General features: G+C 38.1%; 1 protein-coding gene across 1 annotated transcript; it reads left to right on the forward strand.

Annotated features, from left to right (window-relative positions):
* Positions 1-2,396: 2,396 nt before the first annotated feature.
* On the forward strand, positions 2,397-25,999 carry LOC103695679 (eukaryotic translation initiation factor 4E-1-like). The gene is made up of 5 exons (XM_008777059.3): positions 2,397-2,783; positions 17,398-17,563; positions 17,654-17,779; positions 25,458-25,523; positions 25,629-25,999. The coding sequence occupies exons 1-5, from the start codon at positions 2,515-2,517 to the stop codon at positions 25,677-25,679; spliced, it is 678 nt and encodes a 225-aa protein (XP_008775281.1). The 5' UTR covers positions 2,397-2,514; the 3' UTR covers positions 25,680-25,999.
* Positions 26,000-26,282: the final 283 nt, after the last annotated feature.

Here is a 26,282-nt window from a genome sequence, read left to right on the forward strand (position 1 = left end):
AACTAAGACTCCTCATGGCGCATGAAAGGGAGTCCAAATCAACCAGGACTCTTTTTCAAATGCCACATGAACCCAATAGACAACTCCTAATCAATCAAGGACTCCTCAATGTGGTTTCATGGCATTGGGACACAACTCTAATTGAGTCCATATGCCCAATCAAAAGGACTTAATGTGACTCTTGGGTGTTGGACACTTGGACTCAAAAAAAACTTGACACGCCCCAACAAATGGACTCAAACTCCATAATTCAAGACTTCTAATCAACTTGGACTTTTTTATTGACACATGATTAAGAGTCCAAATCAGCTAGGATTCTTTCATACGACATATGGACCTATTACAAAAACTCTAAATAAATTAGGACTTCTTCATGTCATATGGACTATGTAATTGATGTTTGAACTCCTTGGACCCAATGTATTTTGGTGTTGGAACTCTGGACCTAATGTGTTTTGGCGCTGGAACTGTTAGACCCAATGTAATTCGGTGTTGGAACTCTTGGACCCAATGTATTTTGGTGCTGAAACTCTTAGACCTAATATAATTTGGTGCATGACCAAGGAGAGGACTCAATCTCTACGCACTCCTCATGCTTGGGCTCATACTCCTGCATTAGAGGCAGAAAAGGCTCCTCCAAGATCCTTAATGAGAATGAGGGCTCGATTGTGAAGTTGACATAGTTTCCAAGCTTGGAATTGTGGACCCTTAAAGCTTCGAGGTGACAATCCATCTTCTCAATCATGCGATCGAGGTTGGCCTCCCTCCCGAAGACCCTCTCCAATCAATGGTGGGAAGCATGATCTAGCATCAATCCCTCATGAGACTATAAACTTAGTGATCGATGCCTTCCCTCTCACCTTATACTCCATGGACAAGAGCAATGGCTTGGAGGATGGGTACGGTGACTCGGCACGGGGTCCTAGTTGTGTAGTTGCAAGTTTGTTGTGAATCCTGCTACTACTAGTCTTGCTACTGGTGTTGGTTGGCAGACATCTACTCCAAGTTCTGGACTGTTGTGGTCAATATCTGAACTTGCTGTATGAGTAGACATAATTGCTCAATGATGGTCGACAACTCTTATTGTGGCTTACGGATAGGATGATCCCTTTGAGGGATTTGCAAAGAGCCATTAGACTCTAGGAGTGCATCCTACTAGGCAGCTGTAGGTGCTACCTGTGTTCTTCTTGATTTCATGTCTCTAAGCTGCTTGCTAATTGGTCGAACCTCCAAAGATGGGATCAAGAACCTTCCTCTAGTGCCATTCTATTGCCATCGAGAATCAGCCTGACTAAAGCACCGAGCTTACAGGGTCATTGGAGTGCTCGGCACGTTCGTTGCTTAGATCGAGAAGGTCACTAGGGGTCACTACACACCTCTATGGTGATAGTTCGGCGGCTGTCGTGCTTGGATGACGATGACTCTAACGCCATGGTCTTAAAGTTGGCATTAGATGAGGGAGGTTTCACTCGGACCATTGCTCTGACGCTGGATCCAACTTGAAACAATAAGGACAAGGAAGTCCATCCACCAGAGCATGTCCAGTGGGGCATCTTCCGATGCCTAAGTCAGATACCACTCTCAAAAAACAGGAGAGGCTTGAGAGCAGTAGAGAAGCAGTATAAGGGAGCCTAAAGGGAACTTACTAGGAGAGCCCCTGAAAACATAATATATAGGTGAGGGTTGGAGTCTATCACCAAGTAGTTCGGGCATGTGCACTAGCTATTATGGTAACAGCCCGCATATCTCATCCGTGAATCACACCCGCGCTTCTCGGCCATGCGGATTGCTTGTGATCGCATTTATTTGGAAACAATTCACGATTACAGCTGAGCCGCTGCTAGTTGGGGGAAGAATTTGAAATGCTAAAGATTCTCCACACGTCTTCTCGATTAGCCACATAACGAACTTTGAGTAGTCACCCTGCATCTATATGGTGAGCTCTCATTGGTCGATTTGTTAGATTGACTATAGTCAGCTCCAAGATATATTATTATCCAAAATGAATATATAAATTATTACAAAAATAAAATCCAAAATATTTGTGACTCCTAAATAGAATATGAACCAAAATAGAATTCTCATTGACATCCAATCCAAAAATGGATATGGAAATATTTATGACTCCTAAAGTTGGTGAATACTTATCCAAATCTGACATCCTAAAATTTGTATATATATATATATATATGGATGGTTACTTGGGTACAAGAATTATGATTCGAATCGGATACCTTTCGGGTCAAAATTGTAGCAGCAAATCCGAGCTGATCTGGTCTGATTTTTTATTAGATTGGATCGGAGCCCAAAAAATTGGATATCTATCGAGCCACTCATAAGTTGATCCGGTCTGACCCATTTGCACCCTACGGACCTATACTGACACCCGGTCGTGTACGATTGGATCCACCGACTCGCTTGTCTCAATTCCGCCGACTCGCACTTTGTCGACATTTTCAGTCGCAAGGGCTCGCCTGTGCCGTGGGCTCTCTGTTTAGAGGGGAAGAGAGCACGATGGCGGGGGAGGGAGCGAAAGTTGCCAGGCCTTCGGAAGAGAAGGGGAGAGAAAGGGAAGGCGAGCTGTCGGAAGAGCAGGAGGAGGGCGAGATCGCGAGGGACGGCTCGGCGGAACCGCCGGTGTCTTGCCGGGATGCCCGCCCCCACCCCCTGGAGCACTCCTGGACCTTCTGGTTCGACAACCCCTCTGCCAAATCCAAGCAGGCCGCCTGGGGCAGCTCCATCCGACCCGTCCACACCTTCGCAACCGTCGAAGACTTCTGGAGGTGAGAGATTCTTGGCTTATCGGATCTCCACAACCAATCTTCATCGACTATCTCGAAGCTTTCCGATGTTTAAAAGCCATTCTTTGCCCTTTATAACTGGTATAATTTGGTGCGCGGTCTTGGTTTTCCAACTGTTTTCATAAGGATTTTTGAGATTTCTTGAAGAAATGATGCCCGGACTCTTGGATTCGAGATTCCCTTTTGTGGCTCTATCTACAAGAACCACCCTGGTTGTGGTTTTGCTTGCAGATTGGTCCAGATCAGTTTGTTTGCCGACCTGATTACTTTATATTTGCGACAATCCCTTGGTCGAATATCCTCTACAAGATACAACTTGGAGGCCCATTTATTTTTACAAAAGATTAAACAGAGTGCACTAATGTTGTGGGGCTGAATTGAAAGATAGTAATTTTTACTTCTGGATTTTTGTTTTATGTTTTTTTGTTCATATAATCATTTCCTTTAAGTTGATAGGAGACAATAGTTTTGTAAGTGCTGGCAGTATACTTGAGGTTTTGAATAAGTGAATATTTGGTTATAGCTTTTGTATTTAGTTAACACCTATGTTAATGGAACAATTTGGATAACTCCACGTCCCTTGTTTTAAGCAAGGGGTCATGTCAGACTGTTGATGATCCATAGAATTGTCCAGATCATTGAGGTTATGACATAATACAATTTTATTTCATTTTCATTACCTTCTTCTAGTGTGTTCTGTACATTTGAGGTAATAGATGACCTAATGAACTACTTATATAACCAGGGTTTCTAAGTATAACTGCAATCTGTGTCTATGTTACCTTTTAATGAGTTTTTATTTTTGATACTCAACAAACTCCTATTTTAGTTGTTTTTTTCCTCTTTGTTTGCATTTAAAAAGACTATTCCTAGAATCATTTTTATTTCTATGAAGTGTATCATCAATATTTGAAAATGGTGCATATGGGTGAATTATTACCCGAATCAAGAGTTCATAGTCGATAATTTTATACTTCTTCAAAGAAATTGAGATGGATTTTAAGGAAAGACTAATACATGATTGAACAGAATCATAAACGCAGCTAATAATGCAGCAGAGTTATTTTACTGTTGTTAATTTCATATAACAGTTTTAAGATAACTTCAGATGTGCATATCAAGAATAAATATTAAAGAAAGGAAACATGGCCACTTTTAGGGGTTGTCCTATTAAAATTAGTTGAGAATTGACTTTATGCAGATATCTGTAAAAGAGTTAAATTTTGATTTCAAGTAAGTAGGAGGATGAGAGCACTAAAGGACTGAATATTGTAGTAGGAAAACTGCTTGTTGAACTAGTGGTTGAAGGGGATTGAATTGGATTTGGAGTCTTTAAAAGATGTTTCGAGCAGTTTTGGGATTATTGGTCTGGAGTTTTGCCATATCTATTATACTTGCTAAGAAAATTTATAATTATTTTAGATCAGCTCTTACATCATATGTGCAATGGGTGTCTTTGTAAATATTGCTAAGTGTATGACGAAGTAGAAAGGTTTTGATGCATTAAGAGGATTCTAACATGATCCTTGAGTTAGCAATAATAAGTAATTTTAATGGACTTGCCTTCACTACTCCAAATACTCCAAATAGTCCTACTTGAATCCTATGATAACCTGGATCGATATTGCTTGTTTTCATGGATTAAGAATCACACTTCCTTCTGTTCTACTGTAGATAATCACCTAAGATGGTGTATTTGACATTTTTAATTGTTTTATACATGTTGATGAAACATTGGCAAACTAAATCTTGCAACTATGAAAAATTGGGGAACTTGCATAGTTGAGATATAGCCCCCAAAAGAGGTAAATTTTTGGTGATTTAAATGTTTAAACTGTTTGTCAATCAAAATTAAGGGATCAGATGAAAGACTAGGGTGTTTGGATCTTAGACAGCTAGAAAAGAGATAACAAGTATTGGCTTAAAAAAATGCTGGGCGGTAAATGTCAAACCTAATATAGACTGATATGTTAGTGATTGGGAGGTCAAAGCTATTTCCATTGGAAAAGCTGCATTTATGCAGGATACAATTGGTATGAAAGTTATTGAGTTTAATTGGTTGTTATTTTTTTTTTTTGTAATAGTAAAATTAGGTTCCATTAAAAAATGATTTGTAATATTTATTTGTAATTCTTGATGACATATGGAAAGATAAGTTTGGGAGGAACTTAAAAAAGAAAAAAATTAAAGATTGCTATCAAGGTAGGAGGAAGGCAAATGTTATTTGATGAGTAATTATCATGTCTTGGCAAAGTTTCAATTTTCATTGCTGCTGTAGTTAGAGAGTGTAATGATTTCTACTATACTATAATAAAAATGTAGAATTTGTACACCAAGCTTGGTAAAGGCGATGTTTAGTCCTGGAAGTCATTTTTTTTATTGGGATTGTTGAATAATGGATGAATTAGAAGGAAGATTGTATTGTATCAATTGCTAGTTTCTAGTGCCTATTAGCATCTTAATTATGGTGATCTTAAGCAAGTTCAGAGGTATGTCCTATTTCCTCTTTGCTTTTACATGTCATGAAGGTCTCCCCTGTGTTGTACAAAATGGGGTAGAGGAAGGATCCATGTAGGGTATTAAGGTATTCTGCCTTCTGTTTTTTTTTCTTTCTTTCTTTATTTTTTTTTTTTGTGTGTTGGGTGGATGGGGGATGAAGGGAAGATCCATTCGGTAGAATTACCTATTCCAAATACCTGTAGAAACAACTCCTTGTGATTCTAACCCATGACCTCTTCCAAGTGGAGGAGTGTGAGTAGTATGGTAACTTTATTAATGAGCTAGTTAATCTTTATGACTGTATTGACATTAGATAGCTATTATAGGTGAAAGGGAACACAAGGATCACGGATCTGCATTGTAGAAAAAAGAGAGTTTATTCTGATGTTATCGTGGACACCTAAAATTATTTTCCTATTATGACAAGTTGGATTGGAAAGTAATGGGAAGAGGCGTGTTAGATTAAAGAAGAAAGAAAGAGGAGATGAACCAACAACCTCTTTTCTATTGTTGAACGGAAAATATAAAGGGAGAGGTATATAAAAAATGCTAAGGATATAAGCTATAAGATAAAACTGTTAGGGAGTGGCTATTTTGTTCCCAAGTGGAAAATTGACAAGTACCTTCTAAAGTAAAATGGCTAGGAATGGATTTGGTCATTTCCAATAGTCGATAGCTCATTATACCTCTACTTCTTTTGCTGAGAAATTGACTGCTTTTGAAGTGAAGCCTTTTCCTCTTCATCATCCTTTTTAATCTCTTCTTCCTCCCTTGGTCCACCATAGGCCTTTCCTCTCTCCTCATTTTGGTTGAGATTTGCCACCGCATCCTCCCATCTCCCATATCACCTTCCCTTCCTCCTCGCAACCATCCATAGACTCCCTCTCTTTGACCATTCATCTCCTCTCACATTTAACCACCTTTTAGCCCCACAACTGGAGTCTCATCCACCCAGCATCACCTCCTACTAATTATGTTGCCAGCCTCTTACCCTCCATTACTTTTCCATCCTTTTTTCTTTCTCAAACCTTCCCATTCTCCCTTTTCCTTCCATTGTCCATCATTACTTGTCTTCCCACTTTGTTCTTGTGAGCTAGCTCTTCTTAAGACCTTATTTCTGATGGTCGTGATATGTTGGTTGTTCAATACCCAAGAGGCAACACTTGTCCAGGTAATATCTCCTAAGGATGCCATTTAGATAGATTACTCCTCTCCAATTGATCCAATTCTCTTTTCTTAGGTGCTCTACTTGCTAGTCATTGTTTGGAACATAAATTCCTAGAAGGTTTCAATCATCACCAACGATTTTCTTGGTAATGATTCCTTCCTTTTCTGATGCCTATATTCTAATGATATATTCTTCTTTGAACTCTTGCAATAAATAGTATCTGGTCAACATTGTTGATAACCCATTGTTATGCTTCTAATATGGTTATAATGAAGAGATTTGCAAAGTTAAATGATATTCTTAGACCAGCGTCTATGATCAAAAGAGCAAGGGCCATGATGGCAACGCTTGTCTGGATATGGATGCTGTGAATTGCTTGACTTTTGCTTAGGAAGATGATGCTCTCAATCATTTTAGGTCACTTTGGATTCTTTGGGCTAATAATTTACATGTCAATATGTTGAGTGGTAGACTTATTCAGATGTTGATTAGGCTCTACCTCCATGATGTAATATAGGTCTAAATTTGGTTTAGTTAATTTGTTAGTTTTATTGAGTTTGGAGTAGGTCAGGTATTCCCTATTTTCTTCCATTCTTTAGGTGATTTTTTTTAGTTCTATTGTCTTTATAGTTATCATCAAAAGTCCTATTATAAGTCTAGGTTATATTAACAAAGTTCTAAACTTATTTGGATTGTTGTTTGGAAAGGTTTTGATGATCTTTTATGTGGGATCCATTGTAGTTACGAATTTACTATTCTTTACAAAGCCTTTGGTTATCTTTTGTTGAGAAAGTGACTAAATTTGTTATAATGGAGTTTTGGTTTATCAGGAGTTCTATTTGAGTCAAATAATGTAAATTAATGTCCCATGACCTTTATAGATAAGTTGAGAGTCCCTTTTATGATTAAGAAACATTGTTTTAGTGTTGTTTGAATGTCTAGAAATATGGTTCCATGGGGATGACAAATTATGTATGATTTATGGATTTTATTGAATGAAGTTACTCCATTGTGGAGATTTTACCCTTTATTATTCTCCCGTCTCTATATTCTTCTTCTTTCTCCTCTATTCTACCACTTCTCATTGTCCTTTACTTTTACTCTCTTCCTTGCTGATTCATTTGTTATAAAAAAAGGAACTCCAAAGCTGTCAATATCCGAGTTCTGTTTTACTATACATTTATTTTAGTTGCAGCTATATCATTAAGGGACTACATCATGGCACAAGTTTCGATTACTAATAGGACCTGGAACCTTTCATTGCCCCCATCTGTCCTCAATTCTTGCACTGGAGAGTGGTCAGTGCTAGAGCTCAGATCCTTGCTGTAATACCCAGGCCTCTTAAGCTTGAAACCGAACTGGGCCAGGTCCATTTGACCGGCTCGGAAGTATGTTTTCGGCCCAACACGTAAAAAAAAAGTCGGCATGTACTGCGCGCATGCCTGGAGAGAAGAAGACTTCCGATGGGAGTCTTCTTCCTCCCCATGATGGTCAGGCGGAATCCAACGCCGAGTCGGATTTCGGTGGCGGCCGAGCTCTATTTAGAGTTTCCTCTCATCTCTATTCCACCACACACCGAAGAGCTTGATCCTCGATCGAACTATCACCGGATTTCTCTTCAATATCCTCCGCGGCCATCGACTGTGTCAATGTCGTTGCCGTCACCAACCGTCGCCATAAGCCAGCTAAGCACCTGCAACTTCTGATTAGTCTCCCTCTCCATTTTCTGTGGTCCTCGAAAGCCTTGATTTTGGCCGATCGCCGAATTTTCGAGAAGAACTCGATGCCTTGTTTTCCCCTATTTTTGTGAAAACCGATGTCTCTTCCTTTCTCTGGCCATCAGTGTCACCGCCTCTTGATGCCGACCTCTTGATCGACTCCCCTGGCCTCCCACCGACCTTTCTCAGTCAAGCAATGGCCGCCGATGAGCAGCCAACAGCCAAAAACGATGAAGACTCTGATTCTCCTGTTTTTGTTGGTTTTGGCATTGCCGGCTGCCGACTGCCTGTTGGCCGGCCATAGGTCCTTGACCCCATGCACCACCTATAGCCACCCCCTTTTTCTTCCTTTTTCTTGGTTAGAGAGAGAAGCTTCTTCTTTTTTCCTCTTTTTTTCTCTCTCTTCTCTATGTTCTCTTGATTCTCTCTCTACTGAATTTTCTCTATTGGATTTTCTCTTTTTACTCTTTCTTAAGGTAGTTAGATCTAGTAGGAACTCTTCATAGTGATTTTGAATTGATCCTGATGAATGGTTTTGATCTCGGATAGTCGAGCAGCGTGTCAGCTCCACCCTGGCCTTTGCTATCATTCTTAGATTTGATCATCCCTGGTCTCTGTTGAATCATCTGTATCCTAATCCGAGCATGATTCAATGAATTTCACTTTGATCCGACCGATTCGGATGTCAGGCACTATTGTTTGGTCTGCACTGAGGATGTTGGAATTTAGAATTTTTATTTTAATTATGATGAAATTTCAATGAAAATATAATTTTGGAATATTAGGCCTTAGGAAGGATTTTCAGGATTGATTGGATCTATTAGTTGGATCGCATTTGCAAGGTAAGTAATAATCTGCCTTTTCTAGATTCTTTATTTAAATAATATTATTTTTATATTGAACAAATTATTAATGGATTTATATATCTGATTTATGAATTTTATAAGATGATGATATAAATGAAAAATAGATATGTGAATTAGAGTAATATTTTTCATACTATTATTATATTTACTGTTCTTACATCGTATATGCATATTTTGATCGGATTATGATATATCTATTATTTAAAAAAAAATTTGATGTGCATCAGATTTGGAACTTTAGCCTGACTATTTTCTGAACCCTGCCAATAAGAGGTTATGCATTAGCAATTCTGGCCCCACCACAGGGTATAAGTGTGATATACTGGCCTACTTCGTAGGGTATAAGTCCGGTATTCTGGCCCACTTCATAAGGCATAAGTGCGGTATTCTGGCCCACTCCATAGGGTATAAGTGTGGTGTTCTTGCCCACTCCGCAGAATATAAATGCGGTATTCTAGCCCACTCCGCAGGATATAAGTGTAGTTCTGTTTCTAGCCTAATCATAGGGTATGACGTATAAGTGTGGCTATAGTTATAGGTTGTTGAATTGAATGTGATTTGTTTCGAATCGGATTTATGATTATATAAATGGATATTTGAAATATATGGATTTCAATGGATTTGTGTTTTGAAACTGAATTAATTTTCTTTATACTAATTCATCGTAATTTGTATTTATATTTTGTGTAATTATATGAATTGTCTGGTTAAGGTATTCATTACTTACTAGGTTGTCTAGCTCATTATACGATTTTTTACTATTTTTTACAGATCTAAAGAATTAGCTCGACCCAGAGTTTTTCAATTTAGAAGAGCGACTAGAAGAACTATGGTACAAATTATCTTAGATTAGAGTTTATTTAAATTGATGTATTACCTTAGACTAATGTTAGAATTGTGAGACATTGTAAGTTGAGTTAGTTAATGCAATAAATATTGCATATTATTAGTGTAAATTGTTCTATTGCATAGTGATGATATCTTGTTGAGATGCCTTACATGCTCGTGGGGAGAGCTCCCTATGAGTGTGCGGCGGTTGCCGCGTTCTCCGGCTCATAATTTCGGGTTGATGCATGACAATTAATTTCAATGCATAAATAGATAAAAGTCTAAGACAGAAATCTGACATAGGATGAGTGTAGGTAGGTAGACACTAGGAATATTAGGACGTACATCTATGTCGATTGCATTGTAAGCTACTTTAAAAAGATTTTCTGTTAAGCCTTGTGATTATGTATGAAAAAGTTACTAGGGAATTATGATAAAATTTATTTATGAAGTTTGATATATGATGGAAGGTTGGGCAATCTAAGAATCAAGTTATAATTAGTTAGATTTGGATCTAAATTAAGTGCAAGAGGATTGACCATAGAATATTATCATGCATTGTGATTATTTGTTATTTAAGTGAACTTGGAAACTTAAAAAAATTGATATGGAGGTATACTATGATATTGCTTAATTTTGAAGATAATTTTTAGAGGCAAATTAAGATCCATCTATACGAAGTTGTTTAAAATTTGGGCTATGAAAGATTTATATGGTACCTGATTGGAATATTCTTTGAGGTTTGAATCTGTATGTAGACTATGAATGAAGCTAGATGTAGAAGGAAAATATGTTGGGTGATACTGCAGAAAGGTTATTTTCTTATTGAACAATTATTTTTATTTTGAGATCATAAAGTATTGATCTTGGTGAAATCATTAATAATTTTTATCACTATCTTTGGATCCAAATAATAGATCTTATTTATGTCTATCAAAGACTATATGGTGGGTAATAAACTTCAATTCAAGTTTGGGCTAATAGGTTAGTCTAGGGATCTTTTGCCAATGTTATTGAGGTTGTTGATGAAGTCTAGTTTTGCGGAAAGAATTTGAATATTTAAGGTTTACATAATTATAATCGAAGATTTTTGATAAATGCTAAAGTTCTCGATGAAGAAAACTCTAGGAGAGATGATTGATTTAAGGTCTTGAGAAAATTTTTCTGGTTGTTTTTACTTGTAAGAGTTTGACTTTGAATCGTCTAGTTGAGTTCATAAGAGAATTAAGATTCAATTCATTTTGAATTACAGTAACTAGCCTATATGATGGTTTTGAATGTATCAATTGACTCGAAGATTAATCTAGATGGATGTGTTCGAGGTAAATTAGCAGACAAGAAATCAAAGGTTCTGTTTTGGGCTTTACCTAGAAATTGAAATTTTGGATCTTTTTAGTTCATAATACAAGGTATTTGACAAAAAATTATTAGTAAATCCAAAGAATTTTGGTGGTTTGAATCAGAGTGTGCAGCGAAAGTATAGTGGTCTGAATTATTTTTCTAAGTTGGTCGAAAGTATTATCTTTTTAATTTGGCAAGTTTTAATAACAAGGGACTTGATCTGTTTCCTTGTGTAGCAAAATTTTCTTGATAAACGAAAAAAAAATGTTCTGATTTTTGGATGTCGTTGCATTATCTTAGGTTCCCAACTTTTATGTTGTGCTAAGAAAAATTTTAGTATCTTGAGACTAGAATTAATGGATCATCGATTTTGATCTTAGATCTGGAAGATTTTGGTTTTGGCCTTCTTTTCTCCTAAATCCGAAGCTTGAACTTCTTTAATTAAATCTGGAAAGAAAGTGAGGTTAAGAATCAACTTTGATGAATATTCCACTAGAGGTGGATTGGGATGGTTTATGATCTAATATTTGTGATAGATCGATTAATCAAGAGCAGTTGGTATTTTGATAAACAAACTTGATATTCTTATTCAAAATTAAGATGTTGATTTCTGTTTATAAGAGAAGTTTTAGATCATCTACAAAAAGAATCGAGTCTGGAGGTATTGGACCTTATTCTTCTGATAAGAACTAAAGATGAATTTGTATTGATAAGTAGAATTATTGGAAACTTGAGGATGAGATTAGAACTATGTATCTCTATCTTCTAGAAACGTAAGAAAAGAAAATTTCATGGACGAAATCTTTTTTATGGGGAGAATGTAATACCCAGGCCTATTAAGCTTGAAACCGAACTAGGTTAAGTCTATTTAACCGGCCCAAAAGTATGTTTTTGGCCCAACACACAAAAAAAGAAATTCGGCACGTGTGTAGAGAGAAGACTCCCGACTCCCCATGATGGTCAGATGGAATCCAACTCTGGGTCGGATTTCGGTCGCGACTGAGCTCTATTTAGAGCTCCCCCTCATTCATCTTCCACCACACACTGAAGAGCTTGATCTCCAATCGAACCGTCACCAGATTTCTCTTCAATCTCCTCCGCGGCCGTCGACTGTGTTAACGTCGTTGCTGTCGCCAACCATCGCCAATAGCCAGGTAAGCACCGGCAACTTCTGATTGGTCTCCCTCCCCATCTTTCATGGTCCTCAGAAGCCTTGATTCTAGTCGATGATTGCCGGATTTTCGAGAAGAATCGGATGCCCTGTTTTCTTTTATTTTTCTAAAAATCGATGCCTATTCCTTTCTCCAACCATCGGCGCCGCTGCTCCCTTAATGCCGGACTCTTGATCGACTCCCCCGCTTCCCACCGACCTTTCACGGTCAAATAATGGCCGCAGATGAGCGGCCAACAACAAAAAACGATGAAGACTCCGATTTTCTTGTTTTTGTTGGTTTTGGCGTTGCCGGCCGCTGGTTGCCTGTTGGCCGGCCCTGGGTCCCTGACCTCGTGCACCACTTACAACCACCCCTTTCCTTTCTCTTCCTCGGTTAGAGAGAGAAGCTTCTTCTTTTCTCTTCTTTTCTCTCTCTTTCCCATGTTGTCTCTCTTGGTTCTCTCTGTACTGGACTTTCTCTCCACTGGATTTTCTCTACTCTCTCTCTAAGGTAGTTGGATCTAGTAGAAACTCTTCACAGTGATTTTGAATTAACTCTGGTGAAGGATCTTGATCTCAGGTCGTCGGATGACGTGTCAGCCCCACCGTGGTCCTTGCTAACACTGTTAGATTTGATCACCTCAAATCTCTATTAAACCGTCTGTACCTTAGTCAGAGCATGATTCGATGAATTTTACTTTGATCAAACCGATCCGGATGTCAAGCACTATTGCAAGGTCATCCTTATGAGGATTTTGGAATTCAGAATTTTTATTTTAATTATGATGAAATTCTGATGAAAAATATAATTTTGGAATATTAGGCCCTGAGAAGAATTTTCGGAATTGATTGGATGTATTAGTTGGATCGTATTTGCAAGATAAGTAATGATCTGCCTTTTCTAGATTTTTTATTTATATAATATTATTTTTATATTGAATAAATTGTTAATGGATTTATATGTGATTTATGAATTTTACGAGATGATGATTTAAATGAAAAATAGATATGCGAATTGGAGTAATATTTTTCGGACTATTTTACGAGATGATTTAAATGAAAAATAGATATGTAAATTGGAGTAATATTTTTCGGATTATTGTTATATTTATTGTTCTTACGTCATATATGCATATTTTAATTAGATTATGATATATCTATTATATTACAAAAAGAACTTTGATGTGTATCAGATTTGGAACTCGCCGCCTGACTATATTCTGAACCCTGCCAATTGAGGGTTATGCATTGGCAATTCTGGCCCACTCGGCATGATATAAGTGCAGTATTCTGGCCCACTCCATAAGGTATAAGTGCGGTATTTTGGCCCACTCCGCAGGATATAAGTGCGGTATTCTGGCCCACTCCGCAGGATATAAATGCGATTCTATTTCTGTTCTAGTTACAGGGTATAAATGTGGCCAAAGTTATAGGTTGTTGAGTTGAATGTGATTTATTTCGAATCGAACTTATGATTATGTAAACGGATATTTGAAAGATACGGATTTCAATGGATTTGTGTTTTGAAAAGAAATTTATTGTCTTTATACTGATTTATCGTAATTTGTATTTATATTTTATGTAATTATATGAATTGTCTAGTTAAGGTATTCATTACTTACTGAGTTGTCTAGCTCATTATACAATTTTCTACTATTTTTATAGATCTGAAGAATTAGCTCGACCCGAAATTTTTCAATTTGGGACAACGACTAGAAGAACTGTGGCACAAGTTATTTTATATTAGAGTTTATTTAAATTGATTTATTATGTTAGACTAATGTTAGAATTGTGAAACATTTTAAGTTGAGTTAGTTAATGAAATGAAGATTGCATATTATTAGCTTAAATTGTTCCGTTGCATATTGATGATGTCACGTTAAGATGCCTTGCATGCTCGTGGGGAGAGCTCCCTATGAGTGTACGGCGGTTGCCGCGACCCCCGGCTCGCAATCTCGGGTCGGGGCATGACATTTCTTGTTGTATTTCTAAAGGAAAGAGAAAAACCTGTTAGGTAAGTGAGATCCTCTTCATCCCCTTTCGTCAAATGACTTGATCATCTGTATAACTAGATCTAGACCTCAAACCAAAGATAAGAATGTGCAATGCATCATCTGACATATAATTAGGAATGAAATTTTGGAACATGAACTGCATTTTGGTTGGACTATTGAAAAAAAAAATCTTGAAGCAGGGGAGTGGGCAATGTGTTGTTGGTTGGGTGTTTTTCGAACAAGGAAATGAGGGAGTTCTCCAAAGAATTGAGGGAAGATAGCAGAGAAGAAAGAGGTTGGCACATGCTGGGGCATGGAAGGAAGAAGATAGGAGAGAGGATGGAGAAGAGAGGGGGTCAACGGACTAGGGTTGTGGTTAGATGTTTGGGGAAACCAAAATACAGCAATATGTTTGATACAACTCATAGAATATTACAAATGAAAAACATCAAAATCATCTATTCTAAAGTTAAATTCAGGGACAGCAGAAGTCAATTATAGACGGAAACAACTTGTTACCTGGAAACATTAAAGCCAGATCCAGACTATTAATATATTATATAATTATTGCAGACATCAGGTGAGGTATTGAATCTGGGTCCACGTGGGTTCACCAAGTTTAGATCCATACAGCATCATATCATATGATCGCCTTAAGTTGGCTACACACGCACGCTAAGACCAAGGCCATAAGACATTTATTGGTCTATTGCCAAAGTCGTACTCGAATAATAAGTATGCACGTTCATATCAGTTCTGTAGGTATGGGTTTCAGTGACAGCTCAAGTTTCTAATATTCTATATTTTTGAACAAATTGTATCAATTCTGTGGCTTTAACCTTAGTTTTGATCTTCAGTGCTAGAATATGCTGAATAAGAGCATTGGAGGAATAGATGATTCCCATATTCAGCAGCAGGACTAAAATCACGTGTTATCAATCAAAGAACAAAATGTCTATACAAAATTCATTTAGTATTCTGTTGGTGATGTCCTGAGGGAACCAAATAAATCTTAACTACTGAACCAGACTACCTTAGAAAAATACTGCCTCTTACTCACATAGAGTGCTTAAAACCTGCTGACTTAGTTCATGTCTGCTCATTTAGCAAGATTAAGACTTCCAAAAAATTTCTTCATTAAGTTACCTTCATATAGGAGTTTGAATTGAGTTCAAAAATATACTTTGTATCCAAAAGTCAATCTTAATTCTCAGGTACTTGTTAAAAAATTTCTATGGGGTGTCCTAGCTGTGATCCAATACCAGAAGTAAGCCTAAGACAAGCCAAGTTGGTTTTGGAAAAATGAAAGCCACAATACCTGCAACAATTGGGAGACATAATAGGAGAGTATATCGAGTAAGTTGGGTGTTTAAGATTTATCCCTTGAGGCTTAGGTCGGTCGTATTGGTTATAGGCTGCTAAGTTATCATTGGTATTGCTTATCACTGGATAAGGAGAAATGTCATTGTAATACACTGGACATATAGTGGTTTCCAAGTTAAGTATGCAGAGTCCATATCTTTTAAAATAATGCACTTCTATTCTGCTGATATAGTTATAACTATCTTCGTAGCTGTATCAATTCAAACAAAAATGTTTGTTCAAACCAAAATCTTGTCTTATTTCACCTTATTTTGGGTGTACATCCATCTTATCCCTTGGGACTCGGTTGTATTCCTATAATTCCAACCTTATGGAAGTACCTCCTAGCGAACATGCATGATGTTGTGGTTCAAATTTGGCTCGAGGGTGACCATGCCGGAGCAGTCGGAGGAGCTACCGGTCGGGATGGAAGGACGTCGCTTCCTGCGCATCGGCGGAACTGCACAAAGTTTCACCTGTGGGATTCCAGTGAGAGCTCTTCGATGATTAAGTTAGAGTGGATCTTAGCTGGTCCAGCTCAAAAAAAAAAGGTCCTTAGGCGTTACCTAATGGGGCTATTTATAGTCTCCACGGAGGTGCCCGGCGGAGGTATGGCTTATCTTCATCATGGGAGGAAATGGCATAGGCCAAGTGGCGTGTGGCCACGGCTTGCTTGGAGCACATGCTTCGAGCTGTTCCTGCGCATGGCGTTGCGGGCATTAACAGGGTACAGCCTTTGGCAGTAAGGTATGGCCTCTGGTCGTCATATCGTAGAGTGACCAGCAAGCAAAGCATGGCGTGGTGAGGTTATAATGTACGGCTACGTATGCGGGCGTAGGGGCGTGCGTAAGTGTGCACGTGGATGCGGCCATGGGCAAGGTTGGGCTCGCTTGGAGGCTGCAGCATTTACTTGGTGAAGTAAGCTTGGTGAGTATTGAGGTCGGGCTGACTTAGGGGCCGCGACATATGTTTGGTGAGGTCGGCTCGACGGACGCTGGGGTCGGCCTAGCCTCCTCAGCTCGGAGGTCAGCTCAGTAGGGCACCCCAAGCTCGGGCCGGGGCATCATTATGGATACCTGCGGTCGACGGGGTCTCTTCGGCTCTTGGTCGATCCCGCAAGGCGCCTCGAGCTCGGGCCCGGGACGTTATATTACGGGCGGTCGATGGGGCCTCTTTAGCTCTTGGTCGATCATGGGAGCTCATGGCAGCAGAGAGATCGGGCCGAGGTTGACTCGGCCTTTGATGAGGTCCGGGGTCGGACTGGCGCTTAGCGTAATCGAGGTCTAGCCTGCTCGGTGCTAAGGTCTATTTGGCTGAAATTGGGTGGTCCCACGCTGAGGTAGGACGATCCATTTTGCCTTCCATCACATGACTCCTTAGAGGTCATATTACTGTAAATTGCATGTTTATTTTCTTGTTGCATAATTTAGAAGTTGGAAGATGTTTATTTTGTTGTTGCATAATTTAGATGTTGAAAGATGTTTATCGTCTTGTTGCATAATTTAGAAGTTGGAAGATGTTTTGGTTGTCTGAATAATCCTTATTTGATTTTTACTGTTGTGCTTGCTCATTTAGTCTTTATATTGGTGATGCTTGTGCTACATCTGTCTTAATCAAAAAAAATAATATTGTATTAATTAGGTGTAATCTGTTATAAATTTTTTCAGCCTCTACAATAATATTCGTCAACCAAGCAAGTTGGTTGTGGGAGCAGATTTTCATTGCTTTAAATACAAAATTGAGCCTAAATGGGAAGATCCAGTGTGCGCTAATGGAGGGAAATGGACCATTAGCTGTTCTAGAGGGAAATCAGATACATTTTGGTTGCATACTGTATGCATCTTGCCCTCCAAAATATTGTTTATTACTTGATAAATATGTACTAATTATTCGTCGTATGATATCTGCTACTGCTCCTACTAGTTATTGGCAATGATAGGTGAGCAATTTGACTATGGAGATGAAATTTGTGGAGCAGTTGTTAGTGTCCGTGGGAAGCAGGAAAAAATAGCTTTGTGGACAAAAAATGCTGCCGATGAAACTGCTCAGGTATTTAGCAGTTTTTTATTTAAATTGAGAATATTGAAGCAGATATTGAGTTGGACAAGCTTATCCTTGTTTATGTTGTTGATTTTTATGCATTATCAAATGTATGTCGATTAGATCGTTAGAAAGATTGAAGTCCTTAATGACCATTTTGTAGTTTATTGATATTATTTCTTCAAAATGCTATGCTATGATGGATTTCTTTGTGATGATGCACGCATTAAGAAAATATCGATATATGATTTTATAATCCATTTTTAATTTGATCCATGGAAAACTACAAGGAAGATGTTTCTTCATCAATCTTTTATTCTTCTCACTTTATCACAAATATAAAGATTTCTGCTGGCTGTCCAATGCGCAGAGGCATTCTTAATGGATGAGCATATATTGAAAAAAAATCTGAGTCAGAAATCTTGGACAAAAATGTTTTTCTTTTTTTAGGAAATCTTGGATGAAAAATTTTACACTGTGAATTTGTAACATGTTATTGCACAAACGGGGGCTTGTCTAGTATCTAGGTTATGCACATGTTGTCAAAAGTTTCAGCACTTCATCAATTAGTGCATCTAACCTTGCAAGAATTTGATGTAAAATCTCATCGTGCTGTTCATTGTAATATGTTATAAGGTTGTATTGTAATCTAAGCGTTGGTAACAACTTGACATATGACAACCTAAAAGGGTACTCTTTATGCTGCCTTAAATGATGTAATGTACAAGCATATAATAAAGATACCAAAAACCAATGTAAATTGTATTCAACACCTTTCATGCTAGAGTTGTAAGATGGGATGCAATCTAGTGCTTTTATGATCTAAAATAATGCTTTAGAAGAGTAAAGCTGAGATGGAATTTAGGCAAACGTGGTGTCGATGGTGGGGCTAGCGCTAGTATGGCAGAGGTTGCAACAATGGCCATGATGGTCTGGAGGAGATGGCGATGGTGGTGGTAGTGATGGTGATGGTGAAGACGATGGTGGTGGCGGTGAGGGCACCAATGATGTGGTAGAGGTGGCGGCGAGGGCACCAATGATGTGGTAGAGGTGACGACGATGACAATGGAGGTGGGTAAAGGTGGTGATAGCGATGATAGTGGTCGTGATGGTGATGATAGCAGCGACAGTGGTGGTGGTGGTGGAGGCACTGACAATGTGGTGAAAGCAATAGCACTGATAGTGGTGGTGGAAAGGCAGCGACAACATTGGTGGGGGTGATGGCAGCAATGGCAATGGTAGCGGAGGAGACCAGTGGTGATGAAGGTGGCAACAGTGGTCATGGATGTGGTAGGGTGGTCGTGAAGGCAATTTTGGTGGTAGTGGTAAAAATCATAAGTTGTTTGTTTTTGTAAATATTTAATAAAAGAATTTTTGGCTTTGGTGCAATGCTAAGGCTACTCCATTGTGATCTAGGTCAGGTTCGAAAAAAAAAACAGCTTCTCCGCATAGCAGGGTAAGGCTGCATCAGTTGACCCTCCCTTGACCCTCCCTTGACCCTACTATGGCAGGATCCTCGTGTACTGGGATGCCATTTTGAATATAAGGTTTTGTTAACTCAATTTTTCTAGATATAATGAAAATAACTTTTGAAAATAGTAAATAAAACAATATTACTAGATATGTTTTTTTCTCAATTTCTATATTTTTATTTTTAAAAATAGGAAACAAGAAATAGAAGCGATACCAAACAACTCCAAAAATTTTCATTTTACTCGTCTTAAATCCTTCTAGGATGAGCCTTGGTGGCAAAGTAGAGGAAGGAGGTGGTTTGGAAGAGGTGATTGGTGGTGGCACATGATAGTTAGGGTGATGCTTGATATTGGAGTTTGTGTTTGCGGTTGATCTAAGTTCTTTTTTCCCCTTTTGCTTTTCTTTCTCTGGCTAAACCTTTCTCTCCCTTTGATTCTTAGCAATGGTGGTATCGTTGGTACAGACTTGTAGTTGTGGCGACTTGACTATGGTTGTTGACCCTATCAACTGTGACAGGCATGGGGCTGCATTAGGCAAGGCTGTTGTTGTTGGTGGTAGGATTGGATGCTAGAGTTTCTACTGGTGGGCCCCCCCAATAATGATGCATTGTTGGTGGAGCATGTCTTAAAATGGTATGTACTTGGGGCATAGAAAGGTGATATCTCAATTTGTAATTTCTTTGGTAGTTTGATATTTATAGTGTTTAGTCCAGGCGCTCATCCAGTGCTTAAGCATTCCATAATCTCCTTAATGATGTGATTTAGATCAAAATTAAGTTTAGGGCTTGTTTCGCATCACTTTTATTTTTTGTTTTTAATTTTAAAAAATAAAATTGCAAAATTGAGACAAAAAATTGTTTGGTACTACTATTTTTATTTTTTATTTTTAAAAATCGCTTTAATTATTTCTAAAAAATAAAAGTAAGGAATTCTTATGTTCTATATTTTCAAAAATAAGAAACTCATGCCTTTATTATCATTGTAAGAAAATATAAAATATATAAACAAATTTACCTCATCCTATTAGCTTAAGCTTTTAAGACAAGTGGTGATTTCAACATGGTATCAGAGCAGAGATCCTAAGTTCGAATCCTGTCTCCACACTCTTTAACCCTATTATTAAAAATTTCACATGTTGGGCTCACCTATAAAAGAAAAGTCCGGTCCACATGTGAGGGGGAGTATAAGAAAATATAAAATATAAAAATAAATCTACTTCATTCTATTAGCTTAAGGGGGCGTTTGGTATAGGGTGATTGTCCCAAGATCAAGGGTAATGGGGGTGGAGGTGATGAGATCACCGTGTTTGGTTGCAATACGGTGATCCTACGTAGCGGTGATCTTAAATCACTTCCACTTCTCAAATCACCGCCCAACTCGGTGTGGGATACCCGTCCTTAAGGTCGGGAATCCAAGATCACCCTAGGGCAGTGATTTTGGGTTGAAAATTATAGACCAAAATACTCCTCAACCTTTTTTTACGCTCGAGTCGTTATCTCTCCCATCTCTATGCTCTCCTTTCCAACGACCGCAAGAAAGGAGTCCGAAGGCGACAAGCGGCCGTCGGCGGCGACGGAAGTCGAACGGCCGGCCTCAGGATCCAGGCATGTCCGCTTCTTTCTCTATTGCGTTCTTTTTTACCTTCTTTTTTGACTGAAATGATCGAAGGTCTCCGCCCAAAGAAAGGCTTCCGGGAGGCAAAGAGAAGATAACCACAAAAGGAAGGGAGAAGGCAAAAAGGCACCGACTTGCGATGAAATAAAGAGAGGAGAGGAGAGAAAGAGAGAGAGAGAGAGAGAGAGAGAGAAGAGGGGTAGGGAGGTTCCTTGCCCTATTTTCTGTGTTTGACCATGAGATTTGAGGAAGCAAAGGCCCCATATAAAACGGGAACAGGAGTTGGCTACGAGTCTTCCCCCTTGATGGAAGGGAGGTGGAGGGTTGAGAGAGAGAGAGAGAGAGGGGGGGATAGGGAGGTTCCTTGCCCTATTTTCTGTGTTTGACCGTGAGATTTGAGGAAGCAAAGGTCCCATATAAAATGGGAACAGGAGCTAGCTACGAGTCTTCCCCCTTGATGGAATGAAGGTGGAGGGTTTCCGGCCTGCAGCTGCTGCTTGGGGTTGAATGGCCGTTGTGCTGTGATGTTGCAATTGCTGCTTGGGTACTCGAAGGGGAGATGGGGGGATGGGACTTTTATTAATTAGATGGAGTGAATTTCTCATAATGCCCCTACCTTCTCTTATAGATGGAGTGAATTTGTCCCTTTCTGGACAAATTCTTATCTATCTTTGTTAGATTCATGCACTTCATTGTTGAAATAGTATACTTGATGGCTATCTATTTTCATATCATTTTTGTAAGTATTTTATACTTATTAAACATTTTTTATATTGTTTAAATTGTTTTATATGTGCATATTTAGTCTATATTGATTATCTTATTGTAGTGTTGTTTATTGATTGATTATCTTCTTTAGTATATGAGCTAAAGAGTATTGTTGATAGAACGAAAATATAGTCTGATTTTCTTGTGATAAGGGCTACTAAAAGTAGAATATGTGACAAAATTATGGAGCTATTATAGAAATTAACATATTGACTTATATTTTTTATTCATGAGAATTAAAAATACATAAAAAATCTATCTAAGATATATCAGGGGTATTTGTGGTATCATGTGGTCGATGATCTTGGATCCCCGTACCATACCAAACAAGTTACTCATGGATACCCGAAGATTTTTAATCACTGGACTATAGCCTACCAAACACAGTGATCTTAGATCACTGGAAATCAAATCACCCCAGCATTCGGATCACCGAGGATCTTAGATCACTGAAAATCAAATCATCCCAGCATTCGGATCACCGAGGATCTTAGATCACCGTGGTGATCTTGTTGGGGTTACCAAACACCCCCTAAGCTTTTAGGACAACTGGTGATTTCAACAGTCACTATCAACACCACCTCCACCACAACCGCCACCATCGCTACCACTACCAGTGCCGCCACCCTCCATCACATTGCTGGTGCCTCCACCACCAGCATCATCGCCATTACAATAACTACCATCATCGCCTCCACATCACCACCATAACCATCACCTCTACTATGTTATTGGTACCATTATCACCACCACTATAATTGCCACCACCACCACCACCATCACCATCACCTCACCTTGACCACAATACTATTGCATCATCTCCACCTTCTCTGTATTGCCATCATTCTTGCCATCGACACCATCATCGGCTCTACTTCCTCCATTGCAACTACCATCGAGTCCATCACCATCGATATGCTTATATTAAAAATAATTGACTATATCAACCATGTCTACATTTTTGCAAAATTAAAAGAACAAAAAATTATTTTTTTATATTCTAAAAATAGAAAAAATGAAAGTGATGCTAAGAGGCACCTTAGTCTAGTTGTTTTAACTTTTGAGTTTTATTTTCAGTTAATTAGCTAGTTTTATTCAATCTTAGAGGCCTTTGATTTAAGCCTTCGGTGATAGGTTATCTATTCCATATTTTCTTATAATTTCATTTTTTTTTCTTCTCTCCTACATTTATCCTCTTCTCTATGTTTTTTTTTTTTTTGCGACATAAGAGAAAAAATATTCAGTTCTGAAATTTCAACTTTACTGACAGCTTGACACCAAGGGACTACATCACCTAGTTGTTTGTCTCCTGTCTACAGTTTTCAAAAAAGATCTCTTTAAGACAATGTAATCAATCAACTAATTTAAGAACAAGTAATTTAATGATCGGGTAACTCCAATTCATCTCAACTCAACTAAGCTTTAATCCCATATTAGATGAGGAAGGCTAGATGAATCCTTTTCCTTTATTTAGCTCGATCTATGGCCATATTTTTTGAATCATGTTTAGACATTAAGTTCTTTCTTGCTACTTCATTGATTTTCAGTCTACCTATACCCATCTTTCCTTCTAAATGCATCAAATTGCTCCTTCATACTGGTACGTCCTTTGGTCTATGTTGTACATGTCCAAACCATCTAAGGTGTCTTTCTCTCAATTTGTCTTCAGCTGATGCCACCTCCACCTTTATTATTATTATTATTATAATGAGTGATTTCATTTCTTGTTTTGATTTTTCTTGTATTACTACATATCCATTTCAACATCCTTACTTCGGCGACATCATATTATGCACATATTTTTTAATTGCCCACATGCCGTATCATGCAACATAGCTGGTTGTATTGCTATCTTATAAAAGTCTTCCTTCAACTTGGCAGGTATCATACGATCACATAACATCCCAGTTGCATTTCTTCATTTCATCTAAACTACTTTAACTATGGATAACATCATTTACATTGTCCTTTCCTTATGAATAATTGATCCTAAATATCTAAAATAATCATGATTAGGAAATTTACAATTGCCAATTTTTACTCTACCTTCATTTCTATTTCTAATTTTACTAAAATTGCATTCCATATATTTTGTCTTCGTCCTACTTACGCTAAAACCCTCCATAATTCCAATTTATTATTGACCCTGACCTTAGTTTCATCTACTAAGACTAAATATCATCTTCAAATAACATGCACCAAGGATTATTAAAGGACTAAGTAACTTAGTAGTTCAAAATTTATAATTGACCCTGACCTTAGTTTCATCTACTAAGACTAATATCATCTTCAAATAACATGCACCAAGGATTATTAAAGGACTAAGTAACTTAGTAGTTCAAAATTTTGTGATGGCTAGGTAAGTTCAGTATTAACTTAAATGACCAAAGATCTAAACTCCAAGTTATGTGAGGAACAAGTACAATAATAACTGGAAGTCTAATAATACATGAAAAATTTGGACCATTAGAGTCTTGATGCTCCAATAGCTCTGTTCATACTCCTAACAACTGATTGTGGCTGGAAACATTTTAAATTAATTGCACTGTGCAATCTAGGCCTTGGATTTTGTCACTCCCTTTCTTGACAACCAAACACAACATAATAGAAGCATGACTGGTTCATAATTTGCGCATCTAAGTGGTCAATTGATTTGTTTCGATGTTTTCTGAGAATCTAAAGAGGATCAGATGAAAGTATATGTAGAATTTTTGTTGAAGGATAAAGAAAGAAGTGAAAAAGGTAGAGGCTGCATGGGTGGAAGTTGTGGGAAGGATTTTGGCAGGACAAGACTAAGTGGCTGACATGATACAGATGGAAGTAATAAAGCAATTGGGTAGAGCTGCACTAAGATGATGCTGTCATTGGTAGGAATGAGTGGCAGATAATTTAGCATCTCTAGTGAAAGTTCAGGCAGGGCTTGTTATATGTAGTTCTAGTTTGCACATATCGTATTGTACATCATTTAGACTCGATCAAACTGAAATCTAGGTTTTCAAACTGCTGGTCACTGAAAATGGCAAATACCTTGTTGCTGAAAATGCAGTGGCAAAAGGGTGGTCCTTGGTTTTCTCTCCTTCAGGCCATATTCTCGTGATGAGAGAAGGATCAGTGTATCTTTTTGTCACTAGGTGATGAGCTTAATTGAAGAGCTGATGAGCACTATAGCTGGAAAATAGGAAGAAAGCAATAGCTTATTTCAATTTTTTTCGCTTTGTCATGAAGGAGAGTCCCGTAAATTTAAATTTTTATGCTGTCATGAAGGAGAGTCCCGTAAATTTGATGAAAGAATTGGAAGTGATTAGTTTGGCCCTTTGGAGGTAATTTAAGACTGAATGTCAGGTCTAGAATCCCAATTGCAATGCTTAGTAGTGCTTCCACAGTAATATACCTCTTTCCAACATGCATTGCCCGTGCTAACATTTTTATATCTAAGGAAACTTTTAAACAGCTCTCAGCTTATTCTTTTAATGCTGTATCATCATAGTACAATGTCTTCTTACATTCGTTCATGTACAATATTATTTAATTTCCTACTGCATCACCATTCTTATGTAAGAGGCATGATGTCTTCTTTTCTGTTGCATTAAGTCCAATCTCCATTGTAGATTGGTTATGGCATCTTGTTTCGAAATGCTTGATTCTGTAGTTAATTGCTTCCTTCAGCTTGCCTATCCTGTTTATGTAAACCCTGTATATGATTTTTCTTTGAATTGCAGTTCTCATCTTACTATTTGGTGCTTTTGTTTTCCTGTTTTTAGTTCTCTTAGCTTGCTTGACATGTTGATAAAGTTTGCTAACTTTATTTATTTTTCTTAATTTTTAATTGATAGCTAAGCATTGGGAGACAGTGGAAGGAGTTCTTGGATTGCAAAGACACAATTGGGTTCATGTTTCATGTAAGTGCTCACTTTGACAATTGTTAATCATACTAGATTCTCTTTCATGGATGACAATATTCGGTCCAGGTCAGTGGTATTCATGATCTCATCCACTTGTTGCAGGACGATGCAAAGAAGCTTGATAAAGCTGCTAAGAATCGGTACACAGTCTGAGCTCTATCTTATGGAACCGGTATGGCACCGATCAAACACATCAAACATTTCCGAGTGCAGTGACTCCTAGCATCCTATAATGTTTGAGTTCATTTGCTTTCTACAAACTGTGTTACCTCTCATTGAAAAAATTCTCGTTCTTGGGGGATTTTGCCTGAAAGTATGTCTCCCAAAAAACATGTATGTATGCGGTACTTCATCTTTGATATGACTGTTCATTGTCTTGTATTATTTTGTACATAGGGAATGTGAAGTTGTGGTTTGTTATGGTCATTCGAAATAAGCAGTTGATACTTGCATAAACAGGTTTAAATGGATGATGCCCTGCCATGTATCCCATGTTGCCATTGACTATTGTACACCCTACTTATGGTCCCTCTTATACTAGAGCTTCTTGGATTCAGGGGTCTTATATCCAGAGGTGTGTAGTGCGATCATTAGTTGAAAATTAATCTTAAGCTCGAATGTTTGGATCTGCAGGCACAGAGTAATTGAAGAGAAGTTTCAAACAGGGTAATGGCATGCAGTGCTAGATGGATGACAACAGTTAATCACTGTTATTTCATGCGATTAAAGCACCATGAAATGGCCAGGATGTTTGGA

The sequence above is a fragment of the Phoenix dactylifera genome, chromosome 10 (genome assembly GCF_009389715.1).
Source record: "Phoenix dactylifera cultivar Barhee BC4 chromosome 10, palm_55x_up_171113_PBpolish2nd_filt_p, whole genome shotgun sequence".
Classification (NCBI taxonomy): domain Eukaryota; kingdom Viridiplantae; phylum Streptophyta; class Magnoliopsida; order Arecales; family Arecaceae; genus Phoenix; species Phoenix dactylifera.

Coding starts and splice junctions, on each gene's coding strand:
- LOC103695679 (XM_008777059.3), top strand. CDS start 2,515: ATGGCGGGGGAGGGAGCGAAAGTTGCCAGGCCTTCGGAAGAGAAGGGG. Junction 2,784..17,397: donor ACCGTCGAAGACTTCTGGAG/GTGAGAGATTCT, acceptor AAATTTTTTCAG/CCTCTACAATAATATTCGTC. Junction 17,564..17,653: donor ATACATTTTGGTTGCATACT/GTATGCATCTTG, acceptor TGCTCCTACTAG/TTATTGGCAATGATAGGTGA.